At 37.6% G+C, this 18,427-nt stretch overlaps 1 protein-coding gene across 3 annotated transcripts in view; it reads left to right on the top strand.

Annotated features, from left to right (window-relative positions):
• The window catches only part of RBL2 (RB transcriptional corepressor like 2), a 60,553-nt gene that overhangs the window by 14,053 nt on the left and 28,073 nt on the right, over positions 1 to 18,427 (top strand). For all 3 annotated transcript variants that reach the window (XM_021717453.1, XM_008067758.2, XM_021717454.1), the window contains exons 5-14: positions 902 to 1,030; positions 3,221 to 3,381; positions 3,471 to 3,535; positions 4,135 to 4,321; positions 8,392 to 8,558; positions 10,222 to 10,331; positions 11,042 to 11,145; positions 14,645 to 14,782; positions 16,180 to 16,344; positions 17,072 to 17,183. In XM_021717453.1, coding sequence (XP_021573128.1) covers positions 902 to 1,030; positions 3,221 to 3,381; positions 3,471 to 3,535; positions 4,135 to 4,321; positions 8,392 to 8,558; positions 10,222 to 10,331; positions 11,042 to 11,145; positions 14,645 to 14,782; positions 16,180 to 16,344; positions 17,072 to 17,183 — 1,338 coding nt within the window. The remainder of the gene's footprint in view (positions 1 to 901; positions 1,031 to 3,220; positions 3,382 to 3,470; positions 3,536 to 4,134; positions 4,322 to 8,391; positions 8,559 to 10,221; positions 10,332 to 11,041; positions 11,146 to 14,644; positions 14,783 to 16,179; positions 16,345 to 17,071; positions 17,184 to 18,427) is intronic.

Genomic DNA, 18,427 nt, shown 5'->3' with positions numbered 1-18,427 from the left:
GTGGCCGCCCCCAGCCACCGCAGCCTCGCCTGCTGGGCTCCGGGGATCCTTCTGCCTCAGTCTTTCCAGTACCTGGAATTACAGGCGCATGCTACCACGCCCAGCTGATTTTTTGATTTATTGTAGAGATGAGGTCTCGCTGCCCAGAGACCCGCGGGCTCAGGCAATCCACTCACCTCAGCCTCCCAAAGGCGCGGGATTACAGACTGAGCCACCGAGCCCGGCCATATGTCTTTATTTTTAAGAAATTATGATAATAATAAAACACAATGCTTCAGTGTTAGACTTCAGGCAGCACTGCAGAATGACATGTTTCTGTAAGTTTAGGTTTGGGCTTCTTTGTTACCAAGTATCAGCAATTATTTTTGGGATAGTAGCTCTAGAATTTAAATGTACTTAGTGGTGATCCTATTGCATTAATATGTGTGAGCTTATAGTATAATGTAGAAAAGTATTGACAAATGTTAGGAGTCTGATAAAAAATTCGGATCTTTTTAAAGTACATATATGAGAATAATAACTATATAAATAATTTTTCAGCTGTCTCCTAAGTCTAGTAATTTTTATGACAAAAACGTTTTCATGCAAAACAGTTTCTTACAGTCTGAGATAATTTTTGAAGTTTTTTGTGTCCACATTTTTCAAAGGAAAGACTGATTATAATAAAGTTTTAGTTAGTTACTGGGTATGCAATAAATAGTGAATAGTTAATGAATTAATGACATTTTTAGTAAAGTTTTAGTTTTCATTAAACTCTTAGAAATTTGTTAAAACACATATAAATTTTGAGTCAACTCTGTACAATAGTGTATAATATCTTTATAATTAAATGAAGAAATTATTTTAAAAATATTGTAAAGTTGATGTTAATTTAACTCTGTAACTGTTTATAATACTATAGGTAATTTCCCCATGATTAGTGATGATTTGGTCAATTCTTATCATCTTCTGCTTTGTGCTTTGGACTTAGTTTATGGAAATGCCCTTCAATGTTCCAATCGTAAAGAACTTGTGAACCCTAATTTTAAAGGTAAGTTTGTAAATCAAAGATTATTGGACAACCTACATTTCTGTGTTGTATTTACTCTTGAGGGCTCTATACGTAGTATAGTTTTCCTAGCATTAGAGAATGTTAAGTATTTTGTAAAACTTCCATCATTATAGTTTTCCAGGGTACTTATAACTAGAAGTCAAACTCTCTGTAAAAATATTTTTGGAAAAAAAGTTGTAGTTATCACAAAGTTTAGTCTTAGATGACAGCTTTATAAGTTTCTGAAGTATATACTCAACAAGGATAATGCATTTAGAAATTCAGTAGCAAAAATGTCATCAAAACTGATAGTTTTTTCCCACGTTGGCAAGCTTTGTGCCTGACATGCTGTAGGAGGTCAAAAAGGATTTACTGAGAGATTCTTCATTTCAAATTTTGGTACAGAGAAAAGTTAGGCATCCCCCCTTCCCCTTTTTTTTGAGTTGGAGTCTCTTTGTGTTCCCAGGCAGGAGTGCAGTGGCATGATTACAGCTCAACCTCCTGGGCTCAGGTGATCCTTCTGCCTCAGCCTGCAAGTAGCTGGGACTACATGTGTGCACCACCATGCTTAGCTGATTTTTTTTTTTTGAGTTGGAGTCTCACTCTGTCGCCCAGACTGGAGTGCAGTGGCCGCTCCTGGCAACCGCAGCCTCGACCTATTGGGCTCCGGCGATCCTTCCGAGTGGCTGGAATTACAGGTGTACGCTACCACGCCTGGCTAATTTTTTGATTTATTGTAGAGATGAGGTCTCGCTGCCCAGGCGGGTCTCGAACCCGCAGCCTTAGGCATCCACTCACCTCAGCCTCCCAAAGGCGCGGGATTACAGGCTGAGCCACTGAACCCGGCTTTTTTTTTTTTTTTTTTTTGGTAGAGACAAGGTCTTGCTATATTGCCCAGGCTGGTCTCAAACTCCTGAGCTCAAGTGATCCTCCCTTCCAAAGTGCTGGAATTATAGGCGTGAACCACTGGGGCTGGCCTATGGTTCTAAAATACATGAAATGAACTTTTATTTTCTAAACTAACAGATGTGTGGAAATGATAATTATTTTGGCATTGTATTTAGTAGGCTTTAAGGTTTATACTTTCTATGACTGATATACAGATAGGAGCCCAAATTATGATTTACAAAGAAAATACCAAAAAGGGGGCCGGGTGCAGACTCAAGTCTGTAATCCCAGCACTTTGGGAGGCTGTGGTGAGAGGATTACCTATTTCTAGGAGTTCGAGACTAGCCTGGGCAACATAACGAGACCTTATCTCTACAACAAATCAAAAAATTAGCCAGGTGTGGTGGCACGTGCCAATAGTCCCAGCTATATCAGAGGCTGAAGTGAAAGGATTACCTGAGCCCAGGAGGTCAAGGCTGTAGTAGCTGTAATCGGGCCACTGTACTCCCACCTGGTCAACAGAGTGAGACTCTGACTAAAAAAAAAAAATTAAAAAGTATGTATTGAGCTAACATATAATGCTGCTATTTGACTAGTGCTGTGATAGGATTTTGGATGATTGTCAGTTTTGGGGTGGTTCTAGTTAGAATTTTAACTTGTCTGATTATCAAGATGGATTTTTAAAGTTAATGGAGTTAGATACTTCAGTTGCTTCTGGTGTGGTAAATTTAATGTTCCTCATATTCTTTTCTGTCCTTTCTCTCATCTCTACTCTAACTCCCTTTTACATTTCCAAAAAGCTGCTTTCCTTCATTTTTACCTTCTTTTTTCATTTCTAATTTTTAATTTTTTTCTCTGCTGAGCCTAGAGCAAGAATAAACTATAAAGTAATATGATAGATAAATATATCAAATATAATTAAATCAAAGTATATAATCTTTGAAAAGCATTTTTAAAAAGTGGTTTTGGTTGAATGTAAGGATTATTTGCAAAGTTATATTTTATTTTTGTGTCTTTTGGATTCCAGGGCAACATACTAAAATTTAAATTTTTAGTTTTCCCCTTAACCATCTCCAGATAGATGATTACATATTGAAATCTTTTAAATAATGATATACTTTACCTTGATTTGCCATCTTTTGATATATATTTAAGTAGTATCAAATTAGGCTTATACACACTGTTTCCTATACATTCACATGCTAACTTGTATGCTGATCAGACTATTATTTATATTTTAGTTTTTTAGTTTGGTTTGTTGAGTGCTAACTGATATCTCTGTTTTGTGATTCTATACCCTAGGTCTGTCTGAAGATTTTCACACTAAAGATTCTAAACCTTCCTCTGACCCACCTTGTGTCATTGAGAAACTTTGTTCCTTACATGATGGCCTAGTTTTGGAAGCAAAGGGAATAAAGGAACATTTCTGGAAACCCTATATTAGGAAACTTTATGAAAAAAAGGTTTGTAAGTAACCGAAATAATGCGCAATGTTTTCTGGAGAAAGAGTTGGTTTAATGTGATGACTAAAGGATCTCTTCTTTCATCATAGCTCCTTAAGGGAAAAGAAGAAAATCTTACTGGATTTCTTGAACCTGGGAATTTTGGAGAGAGTTTGTGAGTACTTCTTTTATAAAACTACTTTAATATTTTACACTGTATACTTAGGAAACCTTGGAGTTTAGTGTTTTTTTATTGTTTATACTCTGGCAATGTAGAATATTTTGTGGGAGAATAGAGGGAAGCAATCAAAATTCTGTAAACTCCTATAAACATTTGTTTTATCATTTATTGAAAATTATATGATGTTTTAAAGTTTTATTCAACTTCTGGATTATAAGTTTTGAAATAAAGAAATTATTTACAAACTATGAGGTGAAAAATGATGATGTGTAAATACCGTGGTCTTCAGAGGTGCCTCGAGCAGTTGAGACAGACTGTTAAGCTTCTCACTAGAAGCTGCACCTATCCAGCAGCTGATTCACTGACAACAAAACATATTTGCCATGTGATAGATGAGTGGAGTATAGCAGGCTTACATTTTATACTCTCTAGTTTTTATAATTACCAGTGATCCCACTAAAATGTTAACTTTCAAAAAAGTATTAGAACTTTTAGTGAATAAAAAATGGAATAATTAAGTGGCCTGAAACATTAACTAAAATGGCAGTTCTGTAAGAGAGTACATTTTGTCTGTATTTTTTTTTTTCCTATAGTAAAGCCATCAATAAGGCCTATGAGGAATATGTTTTATCTGTTGGGAATTTAGATGAACGAATATTTCTTGGAGAGGACGCTGAGGAGGAAATTGGGACTCTCTCAAGGTGTCTGAACACAGGGTCAGGAACAGAGACTGCTGAAAGGGTACAGATGAAAAACATCTTACAGCAGCATTTTGACAAGGTGGGTTGAGCCATGCTAGAAGAATAGAAATACAGGAGCAGATAAGCTGGGGTTCTGTATTATTTTGGTAATCCTGTTTGTGTTTTATTTGCTTTTAGTATAAAAAAAATTCCCATTATACTTAATTGAAAATGTTGTTGAAGTTTATTGATTTACTTTTTGTTAACAAAGACTTTCAAAGGTTTTTGTTAGGTATGAGAAAAAAATGAATATAAATTTAAACAAATGAATCATGTTGGTATCTGTTGGCTTTGAAAAGAAGGGCCAGGCTGGGCGCAGTGCCTCAAGCCTATAATACTAGCATTTTGTGAGGCCGAGGTGAGGGGATTGCCTGAGGCCATGGGATCAAGATCAGCCTGGGCAACTTGGCGAGACTTCATCTCTACAATAAGTCACAAAATTAGCCAGGCATGATAGCCTGTTCCTGTAGAGTTTCCATTCTGTTAAATGGTGTTCACAGAAAACATGAAACTCTGACAAGTGCCTCCAGAGGCAATGTGGATAATCCAAGGGGCAACTCTCTTGTAAAGGAGCTACTTCAGACTTGAGACTGGTCTGCTTATTTATCCAACAAATATTCTAAAGTGTTTTATATGCCAGATTGTATCGTGGATGCTGGGGGTATAGCAGTGAACAAAATAGCCATGAATGTCCTATTCTAAAGAAGTTTATATTCCAGTGTGGAGAGGTGGACAATAGATAACAAAAGACATAAGTATATAGTGTGTTGGATGATGACAGATGAAGAAAAATAAAATAGAGTAGTAATATAAAGTGTTGGGATTAGGGAAGAATGTGTGGGTCTTGTGCTATTGTAGATAAGGTGGTTGGGAAAGATGTCGCTGAGGTGATAATGTTAACAGACACCTGAAGTAAGTGAGGAAGCAACCCCATATGCATACCTGGGGAGATGTATTTGAAGCTAAGCATAGCAAGTGCAAAGGCAGGAACATGATTAACTTTTTGGAGGAACAGTGGGAATGCTAGTGTGGTAGGAATAGAATACGTGAGGGAGAGTGGTAAACAGTGAGGGCAGGAGGAAGCAAGTGAGCCAGGCAGACTGTGAAGGCACTGGAAGCCGTCGTGCAGACTTTTGCTTTTGCTCTGATTGAGGTAAAAACCATTAAGAGGGTATTTTTGAGAAGAGCAACTCTCATGTGATCTGAATAAAATTTTTAAATGTCTTATGGGAAAAGTAGGGTGAGGGGCAAGGGTGGAAGTAAGTTGAGAAACTATTGCGATGATTCTGGTGATGGTTTATGGTAGCTTGACTCAGAGAAGTGGTTGTATTTAGACTGTATTTTGGAGATGGTGCCCACAGGATTTACCGATAGTTTGAATCTAGGGTGTGAAAGAAAGGGAGAAAACAATGATACCTCCAGTTGGGTGAATGATATAAAAGCTAAAAGCCTTACAAACCTATATGGTCTTATATGATCTGGGCCTGGTCCTTTCTGAATTCATCTACTACTTTCCTCTTCACCCATTCTACTTATGCCACACTAACCTCCTTTTTCATTCTTCAGATATGCCAAGCATGCCTCCCTCTCAAAGCCTTTGCCCTCGCTGTTTCCTCTGCCTAGAGCATGTCTCTTCAAGATATTCGTGTGGTTTACTTACTTCCTCACTTCATTCTTGTCTCTGATAACCTGACTACTGTTCTATATAAAATAATAACTATTAATATCCTCCCATCCCTCAGGACTCCCTTTCCCCCTTACTGTGCTGATACTATTCCTTTTTAGTATTTATCACTGTCTGACAGTAAGTCAGTAAGTAGGTAGAATGAATTATTTTCCTCTCTGTATTAGAATATAACCTTCTTTTTTTTTCCTCTTTATTTTTTGTAAAGAGTGGGGTACAAGTCAGGATTAGGTACATAGGTGGTCTACATACAGGTGAAGTTTGGACCTCCTACTAGTCCTCACTTCCCATGGTCTAGGATCAGGTACCCTTAGTGATGTTATGTTCCTCCCAAATATAAGCTCACGAAGGCTGTGACCAGTGCGGTATGCAGTGCTTGGCACATAGTAGGCATTCCAAGAATATTTACTATTGAAATTTGAGAAGGAAGAGCAAATCTTAGGGGGGAATTTAAGAGTTAGGGTTATTAGTATGTTAAATTTGGATTATTTTTTAGGCATTCTAGTAAAGAAATTGAGTAGGCAGTTTAGGCATTCAAAGCTGGAGTTCACAGTAGAGGTTAGTATTTATATATATGTTCTGGGGTCATCAGTATACAAATAGCTTTTAAAGTCATGGAGCAAAGTGAGGTTACCTAGTGGTATAAATAAAATAAAAGAGGTCTAAGGACAGAACTCAGAGGCATCCAGCTTTTATAAGTTTTCGCCTGGAGAAGGAACGTCTTGATGTTCTTAAAATATCAACTCAATATTTATACCTGAGTTAAATACTTCACTTGATCAGAATGTACAAGAAGCTCTAAGCTGAGCTCTTGAACAGTACTACCAAGAAACACCATGCTGACCTTGAGGACTCTGGGCAGAAAGCTGTTTGTGGTTGTCACATCTAGTTTCCTCAGTGAAACCACAGCTACCTGTGGACTAGGTGGTTATATGCTGTTGGCTGCTGTTGATTCTCCTGTACATTTGCAAGGTGTTTTTCCCTTCCAGTATAGGCACTGGTTTATGTGCCGTGAAAAAGTTGGCTGCAAGAAACCTTCTAAGGCAGGGAGCAATCTTTTGAATGCTGTTAATCTACTCAGATCGTTTTACTGACTTAAAGGTATAGGATGAATTTTTTTGAAACAAAATGGAGGTCTTTGGTCTACTGATATTTAAGACCTAGAGATAGCAAATAGATGTATTTCTGTATGTAGTGACTTTCTGTGCTTTTCTGTATCTTGTGAAACTTAAAAAGTTCTGTTGCCTGGTGAAAATTGTGTAAGGTTTTTTTTTAATTTTTGAGTTGCAGTCTCACTCTGTCACCCAGGCTGGAGTGCAGTGGCACACTCATGGCCACTCCAGCGGTGACCTGCTGGGCTCCCGCAGTCCTTCCTCCTCAGCCTTCCAAGTAGCCAGAACTACAGGCGCATGCTACCACGCCCGGTTAATTTTTTTATTTATTGTAGCAATGAGCTCTCACCAAGTTGTCTGGGCTGGTCTCAAACTCTCAGGCTCACCTTGGTCTCCCTAAGTGCTAGGATTACAGGCTGAGCCACTGAGCCCAGCCTGTAGTTGTTTTAAAAACTATCTTTAGAATAAGTGCGTTTAATATACAGGGAAATTTGGTTTATCTTGAATATTAAAAGAGACTATTAAGCTTTCTTAACCTTTCAGAGTTTGCTTGAAAATTTAGAAATTATGTTAGTGTATATACTCATGCTTAAATTCTTTGATACCAGGTCAGATCTTTTTCACATTGTATTTATATTCGGGAATGTTGACTTTAATGTAATTATCTGAAGACCTGCTCACTTTAGGGGGGGAAATACTGTGATAGATACTAGTAACTAAAGGTAGAGAAGGGGCAAGAAGACTGATGAAGGTATCAAGTTCTGCATCAGGTTGCCTTTTTGGTGAATGTTTTATCTTCTCTCTCTAAAGCAAATTTGATTTAGATGGGCTTTTATTAATTCATGACTGTTATTTGGGCCAGATTTAATTTGGTTTTCTTTTGTCAATCTTTGAGTGTTTGCAAAAATAGCAGTAGATAGGAACTGTGAAATTCTGTTTTTCAGAGATGAGAATGATATTCTTAATTTTTTCAAGTGAGTATAATGCTTATCTTTGCCTTCAAGCTTAAGTTTTGAAGGAGGGATAATAAGGAGTAATGCCTTATCTTAAAGGTTTCACTTTTAAGAGACAGACTTTTAGTTAGCCAAAATACAAATTATTCCTTCACATATCCTCACATGGGTAGTGGAGGCTCTTAGTGGTGTTATGTTTAAATTCCAAGAATGGTGACATTTGAGTCACTAAAATATATTGCTTTTATACATAAAAAATCTGATTGTCTTGGATTCCCATTTGTACAGTGATTTAAAGTCTTTTTGACCTTAAAATAATCTTTTAAAAAAAAATTAATTCTCATTTTTTTCTTCTTTATAGTCTAAAGCACTTAGAATCTCTACCCCACTTACTGATGTGAGGTACATTAAGGAGAACAGCCCTTGTGTGACCCCAGTTTCTACAGCAACACATAGCTTGAGTCGTCTTCATACTATGCTGACAGGCCTCAGGAATGCACCAAGTGAGAAATTGGAACAGATTCTCAGGTTAGTTGGAGTCCTGTCTGCCTCCCAAGATCTGGATAATCAAAGTGGGGACCAAAGGGAGACCCAAACTTTACCTGTACAATGTCTACTCGTATACCTAATTCTGAACTGTACCCCACATCTTTGAAATAAAATATATATTTTAAAAAAAGAAACCAAAATCTGGATAGTGACCATTTTCCAATTTTGAATTTTTTTTTTTTTTTTTTTTTGAGTTGGAGTCTCACTCTGTTGCCCAGACTGGAGTGCAGTGGCCGCTCCTGGCCATCGCAGCCTCGACCTGCTGGGTGCCAGCGATCCTTCCGCCTCAGCCTTCCAAGTAGCTGGAACTACAGGCACGTGCTACCATGCCTGGCTAATTTTTTATTTATGGTAGAGATGAGGTCCCGCCAAGTTGCCCGGGAGGGTCTCGAACCGGCGGGCTCAGGCAATCCACTCACCTCAGCCTCCCAAAGGCGCGGGATTACAGGCTGAGCCACTGAGCCTAGCTCCAATTTTGTATTTTAATTTTTCACTATTAGCACCTTAGCTCACCATTTTTTTTTTTTTTTTAGTTGGAGTCTCACTCTGTCGCCCAGACTGGAGTGCAGTGGCCGCTCCCAGCCACTGCAGCCTCAACCTGCTGGGCTCTGGCGATCCTTTTGCCTCAGCCTTCCAAGTAGCTGGAATTACAGGCACGCGCTACCACGCCCGGCTGATTTTTTTTTTTTGATTTATTGTAGAGATGAGGTCTCGCTGCCCAGGCGGGTCTCGAACCCGCGGGCTCAGGCTATCCACTCACCTCAGCCTCCCAAATGCACGGGATTACAGGCTGAGCCCCCGAGCCCAGCTCAGAAGCCAGTCTTAATCTCTGTATCTTCTAGATCTCTTTACTATTTCTTTATAGCATAACAGCTTTTATAATCTGAAGTACCATTAGTGGATTAAATATTATCAATAGATACTAGGTAAAACCAAAGGGTCCTATTTTTATAAAAAGTTGTGTGTGTGTTCATACAATTCTGCTTACATATGATATTCAGTAGATATCTGTAACAGGATTATAACTGAATTTATTTTCTTTATAATTTTCTAAACTTCCTTCATTTTTACAACGAATATATATATTTGCGATCAAGATAAAAACATAGTCATTACAAAAAGCCCACATGGTGATAATTTGTATTCTTCTTCATTGAACATATATTGCTCTCTAATAAAAAAGAATGAAACTTCATTTTTAGGAAAAAAGTAGGATGCCATAACAGTTTATATGACTCTGTAATGTAGGTTATATTCCCTTTCATTCTTTTTTCTCATAGGAGTCCTTAATGGGAGTTGTACTGCACTTTAGGGAAATAGTTGAGGACGAGTTTGGCTGCCATCAGTGACTGGGAATGTGTGGTGGGTGGAGGCCAGTCATAGACATCAGGCCAAGGTTGCTAAACTTACTGCAGTAAAAGGTGCAGAACTACACAAGAACTTTTTTTTTTTTTTTAACTCAGACTAGTAATACTACCATCCTTGATAAGGAGGAAGTATGGGATCTCGTCGATTAATTTGGGAAGTGTATGTATTGTTTCTGTTTTATGTTTATATGTTAGTGAAATTACAGATTGTAAGAATTCTATCCTTTTATGACTTGGCAAGACTTTTAAAATTAGATTATTTGTCACTTTTTTAGGACATGTTCCAGAGATCCAACCCAGGCTATTGCTAACAGATTGAAAGAAATGTACGAAATATATTCTCAGCATTCCCAGCCAGATGAGGATTTCGGTAATTGTGCTAAAGGTAAGGTTTAATATTGCCTATACTGCTCACATATTTGAAGTTTAACTAATTGGAGTCCTTGTTAACTGAGTCAGAAATATTATAAACAGCCTTAGGACCATAAACTGAGGGCTAGAATATGACTGTTCAATTTTTTTTGTCAACCAAGTGATTTCTGAGTCCTTCTCAGTAAGAGGGAAATTATAGGCTGGTATCTTTATTATGTTGGATTTCTGATGTTTTTCTATTTGCAAACCTAAATTTAGTTTTCATTGTAAATTGGAAATTAAATAGAAGAATATTGATTCTTCAACAGAATAACAAGGACAGAAGATATAGTTGTTACACGCCCAAACCTGGCCTGGGAGTTGTTTGGTGTCATGAATTGGAACTAAGTATGTGTGGAATAGTAAACTAAACCAATTACATACGTCTTAGCATAGAGCTGTTTTGTTCAATATACAAAAAAAGGGTGTGTAAGTCTTAGTGAATGATAATGCAGTTCTTTATATGCAACTTTTATTTAACAATTTTAGAGCAATGTGACTATTACCATGAAAAAATTAAGGTGTCTTTAAACACCATTAAAACACCATTGTAAGAAGGACATTTATCTAAAGTGTTGACCTTAAAATTTTATTTTAAGGGTAGAGAGGGAAGAATGGGCTTTCACTTTCTACAGTATTTATTTTCTTTATGTGTCATTTTTGTTTTTTTTATTATATCTACAGAAATTGCCAGCAAACATTTTCATTTTGCAGAGATACTTTACTATAAAGTATTAGAATCTGTTATTGAGCAGGAACAGAAAAGACTGGGAGACATGGATTTATCTGTGAGTAAAATAATCAATGTAGTGTTTGGCACAATAAAACAGTTTCCTTCTTGTCTCACCTGCCCAAAAAAAGGGATTACTGTATGGGGGGCCAGCCCCCCAAAAGAGATTTAGAGGGTCCCTGGAAGGTGGGGCAGCGTCGGCGAATATTCTGGAGAAATAGAAGGGAAGAAAGAGACTGGACTCTGTCTAGTGCAGAAGCCAATTCTGTAGTAGGGATAGATATTAAAAGAAAGCAAGATGGAGGCATAGATATAAAGAGGAAGAAAGAGAAAGAAAGAAAGTGGACAACTGTTCAGTGAAATGAGCAGAAGTGAAATGAGCAGAAGCCGTTGATTGGGACCAGGCGTGAGTCTTTTATCCCAAACTTTCACGTGTTAAATCACAAGACTTTTACGTGAACACAAAACCAGGTAGGTGGGGGGCGTCCCCCACCCACCAGGCATTTTCCCAAGCATGAGGAAGGACAATCCCAAAGTTATCTCACTGTTCCTCATGCTTGGTTTATATTCCTCAAAAGCAATATAACTGACTAAAATCCTAATACCTTTCTTATCTGTGCTAATTTTACCTGTACTATAAACAACTCTTAATTATGGCTTAAACCAGTTCCTAAAGAATGTGGCCCAGCCCAAAGTTTGTGCTGGGCCATTTCTGGTAACCCTAGATAATAATCTATACCATCTAACGCTGGAAACAGCCCTCTAAATGTATATACTAATTTTATAAATATATTTTTAAATCTTATAAAGAAGCTTGTATTATGTATAAGGCTCCCAAATGTGATCTGAGTTTGAACTGTGTTAAGTTTAAAGCCGAAACCATAGTCTGTGAGAAACGGGAACACTGGATCTCTAGAGTCAGCCATGCCTGTCATATTCTCAGAACTTCATGCTTAGATCATAAAAGTCCCTGCCAGTGGGTAACGCTAAACAACAAAGAAAGGAGGAGGGAATGGGCCTTCAGCTCCTGAACCAGCCTGGTGGTCTCAAGGTCCGCAGCCCACCTGGATCCCTAACGCTCAGGCAGGCCTCCACGGCCGGCTCCCAACATTACTGAAGAAATAATGTATGGCTTTGAGGGAGTAAGATTGGTACCTAGGGAAACTTGTGTTCTGAGCCCACTTACCTTCTGTCCCCTGCTTAGTGTTTCTCATTTCAGCAGGCCATGTATTATAACTTACAACTGTATGAATTTAAAGGGCTGTTTTATGACTTTATTTTTTGGAGAAAGAACACATACAGAAGGGTGAATAAAACATAGCTATAGTTTAGGGGCTAATATTAAGTCAATAGCTGTATACTCATCTAAGTAACTTTTCAAAACCTCTTTTTTATTAAGGTAAAATATACATAACAGTTAGCAGTTTCGCCAATTTTAATTTTACAGTTCAGTAGCATTAAGTACATACACATTGTTATACAATCATCACAACTATCATCTCCAGAACTTTTTCATTCTCCAACTGAAAGTCTATACCCAGTAAACACTGATTCCCCATTTGCCTCTCCCACTAGCCCCTGACAACCTCTATTCTACTTTGTTTCCCTAAATTTACCTGTTCTTTATAGAAGTAAAATCATACAATATTTGTCCTTTTGTGTCTGGTTTACTTCACTTAGTATAATGTTTTCAGGGTTCATCCATGTTGTTGCATGTATCAGAATTTCCTTCCTTCTTAAGGCTGAATAATAGTCTTGTATATACCACATTTTGTGTATCCATTCATCTATTGATGAACATTTGGGTTGTTTCTGTCTTTTGACTACTGTGAATAATACTACCGTGAACATTGGTGTGTTTGAATCCCTGCTTTCAATTCTTTGGGGTTCTTCATAACTAGAAGTGAATTTGCTGGGTTTTATGTATGGTAATTTTATGTTGAACTTTTTCAGGAACTGCAATACTGTTTTCCACAGTGGCTGTACAATCTTACATTCCCACCAGGAATGCACAAGTGTTTTTCTTTCTCTACACACTTCAAAACATTTGTTGGCTGGGCACCGTGGCTCAAGCCTGTAATCCTAGCACTTTGAAAGACCGAGGTGAGGGGATTGCCTGGGCAACTTGCCAAGACCTCATCTCTACAATAAATTAAAAAATTAGCTGAGCGTGGTAGTGCATGCCTGTACTTCCAGCTACTGGAAGGCTGAGGCAGAGAGATCACCTGAGCTCAGCATGCAAAAACTGAGGTGGCCGTGAGCATGCCACTGCACTCCAGCATGGGCAATGGAGTGAGACTTCAACTCAAAAAAAAAAAAATTGTTGTTTTTCATTTTTTGGATAATATCCCTCCTAATGGGTATGAAGTTGGTATTTCGTGGTGCTTTTGATTTGCATTTCTGTAATGACTGTGATGTTGATTATCTTTTTGTGTGCTTGTTAGCACTTCTTTGAAGATATGTCTATTCAGGTCTTAGGCCCATTTTTGATTGGGTTATTTGCTTTTTTTGTTGACAAGTTATAGGAGTGCTTTATACTTTTTAGACATTAATCCTTTATGATAAATGATTTGCCAATATCTTCTCCCATTCTGTGGGTTGTCTCCTTTCATTCAGAAACATTTTAAATTTTGATGAATCACTTCTCGGCCTTTTGGCTAAGATCAAGTGTAGTAAATTTTGATGAAACTCAATTTTTTGTGTCTGCTTTTGGTGCATAATATCTAAATTTTAAAATGATGCTAATACACAATTTTGGAAAATCATATGCAAAAATAAGAAAAAGATCATCTGTGATTGTCACCCTGTGATGAAAAAAATCATCTGTGATTGTGTCACCCTGTGATAAATGTGTTGGCTTTTGCTACATGGTCATCTAGCTAGTCACCTGGCTGCCTGCTTGCCTTTCAGCTATCTTTTTATGACCTCTTAACTATAAATACTATTTTGAAACATCTGTGTATATCATTATTCAAAGCATCAGGGTGTATGTGTATTTTAGTTAGAGTTGTAATCTCTTGGGTATATTTCATAATATGTAAGGTTTTTAAAAGTCCTATACATTCCTATAATTTCTTTACAAAAAAAGGACTTATTTATAACATTAAGAAACATTTTATAAGAAAATAAGCACATAATTTTTTTTTTTTTGAGTCAGAGTCTCACTGTTGCCCAGGCTAGAGTGCAGTGGCATGCTCACAGCCACTGCAGCCTCGACCTGCTGGCTTCAGGCGATCCTTCCACCTCAGCCTTCCAAGTATCTGGAACCACAGGCATGCACCACCATGCCCGGCTAATTTTTTTGATTTATTGTAGAGATGAGGTCTTGCCAAGTTGCCCAGGCTGGTCTTGGACCTGTGGGCTCTGGCAGTCCTTTCACCTTGGCCTCCCAAAGTGCTGGCATTATAGGTGTGAGCCACTGTGCCTGGCCAGCACATACTTTTAACTCACTCAGAAATTAAGATTTTGTCTGGTATTTCCATTTAACTTGACTGGGCATGAAATGTCTTTTAAGAATAGGTTAATGTTTCTAAATGCTGATAACTTTATTTTATTAGGGTATTCTGGAACAAGATGCATTCCACAGATCGCTCTTGGCCTGCTGCCTTGAGGTCGTCACTTTTTCTTATAAGCCTCCTGGGAATTTTCCATTTATTACTGAAATATTTGATGTGCCACTTTATCATTTTTACAAGGTATTTAAAAATATATACTAATGAAGAAACTGTGGATGAAACCATCTTCGTAATGTTAGTCATTTAGTTCAAGTTAACATCTAAGTACATTTATGGTGTTTCTAATTATATATGTAGTAATCTGTATTTGAGTAGCAGAGAAGACACAGGAGACTCTTAAGGCTTATGTAAGTTCTTTTAATACTATATGAAAGGTCTGTTTGGGGGTAAAAGCTTCATTTGATTCCTCCCTTTATCTGATAAAGGCTTTTAGAATACTGTGATTTTATGAGCCAAGTCAGCTTAATAGAAGTTACACATATATCACTAGCTAATCTTGTATACAACCTTTTTTATTTTATGAAAATTAACATTGAGGCCAGGCTCAGTGGCTCAGCCTGTAATCCCAGCACTTTGGAAGGCCAAGGCAAGAGGATTGCCTTAGCCGGCGGGTTCGAGACCCACCCAGGCAACTGGGTGAGACCTCGTCTCTACAATAAATCAAAAATTAGCCGGGCATAGTAGTGCGGGCCTGTAGTTCTGGCTACTTGGAAGGCTGAGGCGGAAGGATTGCTGGAACCCAGCAGGTTGAGGCTGTGGTGACCAGGAGTGTGCCGCTGCCCTCCAGTCTGGGTGACAGAGTGAGACTCCAACTCAAAAAAAAAGAAAAAGAAAATTAGGATTGAAAGTTTCTTTCAGAAAAAAAATAAAAATTCTCTTTCATATTATAGAGAGGCCCAGAATTATAGCATTTATTTGGTAGCTGTTTCCTTTCTAATACTGACTTAGAATGAGTTAATATTAACTCATGGTAGTCAAAACTAATTTTTATAGTGGCATAGGTTGACTGGGTAGAGATTTTTAATATGAAATGTTAAGAGTAATAGTTTTCAACCTAATGTATAAGGCATGTTTTTTCATTTTAAAAATTCTTTTTTTTTTTTTTTTTTGAGTTGGAGTCTCACTCTGTCGCCCAGACTGGAGTGCAGTGGCCGCTCACGGCCACCGCAGCCCGACCTGCTGGGCTCCGGCAATCCTTCTGCCTCAGCCTTCCAAGTAGCCGGAATTACAGGCATGCGTTACCACGCCCAGCTGATTTTTTTATTTATTGTAGAGATGAGGTCTCGCTGCCCGGGCGGGTCTCGAACCCGCGGGCTCAGGCAATCCACTCACCTCAGCCTCCCAAAGGCGCGGGATTACAGGCTGAGCCACCGAGCCCGGCTAAAAATTCTTAAAATATGTCACTATATAAAAGATTTTGTATAATTCATACATATAGTTTAAACAATAATTATTTACAAAGACAGCAAAAGAAAGAATGGCTGTGTCAACTTATAATTTTTGATAAATTATTTGTTTAAATATTTAAAAATATTTAATAATTATTAAATGAACCAGGGCATTTTACTTTATTTCAGGTGATAGAAGTATTCATTAGAGCAGAAGATGGCCTTTGTAGAGAGGTGGTAAAACACCTTAATCAGATTGAAGAACAGATCTTAGATCATTTGGCATGGAAACCAGAGTCGCCACTCTGGGAAAGAATTAGAGACAATGAAAACAGAGTTCCTACATGTGAAGAGGTTTGTAAAAGTATCTTAACATCTTTTTACAAAAAAACTACATCAATATCTAATCTATTCATAATACCATTTCACAGAGAGCAATTACATGTAGTGTCTTTCTTTTGAGGGGTTTAATATGTTACAATTACACCTATATGAAAAAGGAAATGAGAGTAAAAAAATAATGTGTGATTGCCCTAATATTTTGGTGACAGAGTGAAAATTCAGTGTTCTTTCTTGATTTCCTTATCAAATTTCTGTTCCTTAGAGTAGCCAATATTCTGTCTCTCCAAATCAGTAATGAAGATTGATTCAGTTATCAGATTTTGAAAAACATTTTTTTTCAAACAATTTTTGAATTTAGTATGAAGATGGAAAAGATGGCTGATTTTACTTAGATGGAATAATTGACAAGTCAAGATAGTTTTCTTTTGCTTTAGATTATTATTATACAGTAAGTCCCCTACATACGAACCTGCAAGTTACAAATTTTAAAGATGCATACCTTTATTTCTTAATGTATAATTTCTCTCCACCAGGTGTCAGTATATCCTGTTAAATACATACAATACTATATAGCCGATTGTGTCAGTTGGGTACCTATGCTAACTTCTTGGACTTAAAACAAATTGGCCTTACAAACGCACTCTCGGAATGGAGCTCATTTCTATGTCAAGGATTTCCTGCATATGTAATTTAAATACTTTTTTGAATATTACTATTTTGTATAAACAATTCTTTATAGGTCATGCCACCTCAGAACCTGGAAAGGGCAGATGAAATTTGTATTGCTGGCTCCCCTTTGACTCCCAAAAGGGTGAGTGAAGTTCGTGCTGATAATGGAGGACTTGGAAGGAGTAAGTTTAAAATACCAGGGGGAATATTTTGGGGCCTAATATCTGGAGATTTAAATTTCATCTTAACCTACGAGTGAAGTTAATAGAGTGTGTGTATATATATACATATATATATATGGAAGGAAGTATTCTATGCTTTCTAGCACCATGGATCATTTAAAATGCTTAGACAGGAAAATGCATGATATAATGCATATCTTTTTAAAAGGATAGAATGCTATATATTTTATGTGATCCCTATTTTTAAAATGTGTTTACGTATAAGCATACAAAAGGGTGGAAATGGAAAGACCAAACTGTTAAGAATGATTATTGTTGGGTAATAGAATTCCTGGTGATTTCTATAAATTTTTTAAGGCAAAAATGTATTACTTTTAAAATCAGGAGAAATAGAAAAGCCTTCTTAAAGATAGAGCTACAGACAGGTGAGGTGGTTCCCAAAGCTAATCCCAAAGCTTTGGGAGGCTGAGTTAGGCAGATTGCTTGAGGCCAGGAGTTCAAGACCAGCCTGGGCAACATAACATGACATTGTCTCCATGAAAAATGAAAAAAATTAGCTGGGCATGGTGGCATGCAACTGTAGTCCTAGCTACACAGGAGGCTGAGGCAAGAGAATCATTTGAGCCCAGGAGTTACAGGCTGCAGTTAACTATGATTATGCCACTGTACTCTAGCCTGGGAGTGAGACCCTGCCTCCAAAAATAAATAAATAAATAAAGGCTGTATGATCCAATTAGATTCCTACAGACATGCCACTGAGTTAGAAGGACTGGACATATTTAGCTTTGACTGTCAGTTTTGATATGCATTTGCTTTACATCTTATACAATTCCTTAGAAGACCTGTTAGGTGCAAAGTTGTTTGTTTGCATGGTTTTTTTAACTTTAATTTTGAAGATGTGGGGTACAATTCAGGGTTAGGCATACAAATGTTCATTATGTAGGTACCCTTGCTGATGAGGTGTGCCCCTGCCGCCCCCGTCCCCTGGCAGTTTCCCACTACTGCCAATCCTGCCAGCCTTTCTCCTGGCAGTTTCCAACTACTGCCAATCCCTTTCTTACGATATTATGATAATTGTTCAAGGTCCACGTATGAGTGACCTTGAACATGTAGATGCAAAGTTTAAGTTTACATATAACTAGAGATATCTGAGATATAATCACTTTTTCAAGAAACTTTTAAAAAATGTTCTTGTAGAGACAGGGTCTCACTGTGTTACCCAGGCTGGTCTCAATTCCTGGGCT

Source organism: Carlito syrichta, unplaced genomic scaffold, assembly GCF_000164805.1.
Source record: "Carlito syrichta isolate Samal-C Ts95f unplaced genomic scaffold, Tarsius_syrichta-2.0.1 Scaffold309768, whole genome shotgun sequence".
In the NCBI taxonomy this organism is placed as follows: domain Eukaryota; kingdom Metazoa; phylum Chordata; class Mammalia; order Primates; family Tarsiidae; genus Carlito; species Carlito syrichta.
The sequence above is the reverse complement of the archived record's forward strand: the minus strand, read 5'-3'. Positions and strand labels throughout refer to the sequence as shown.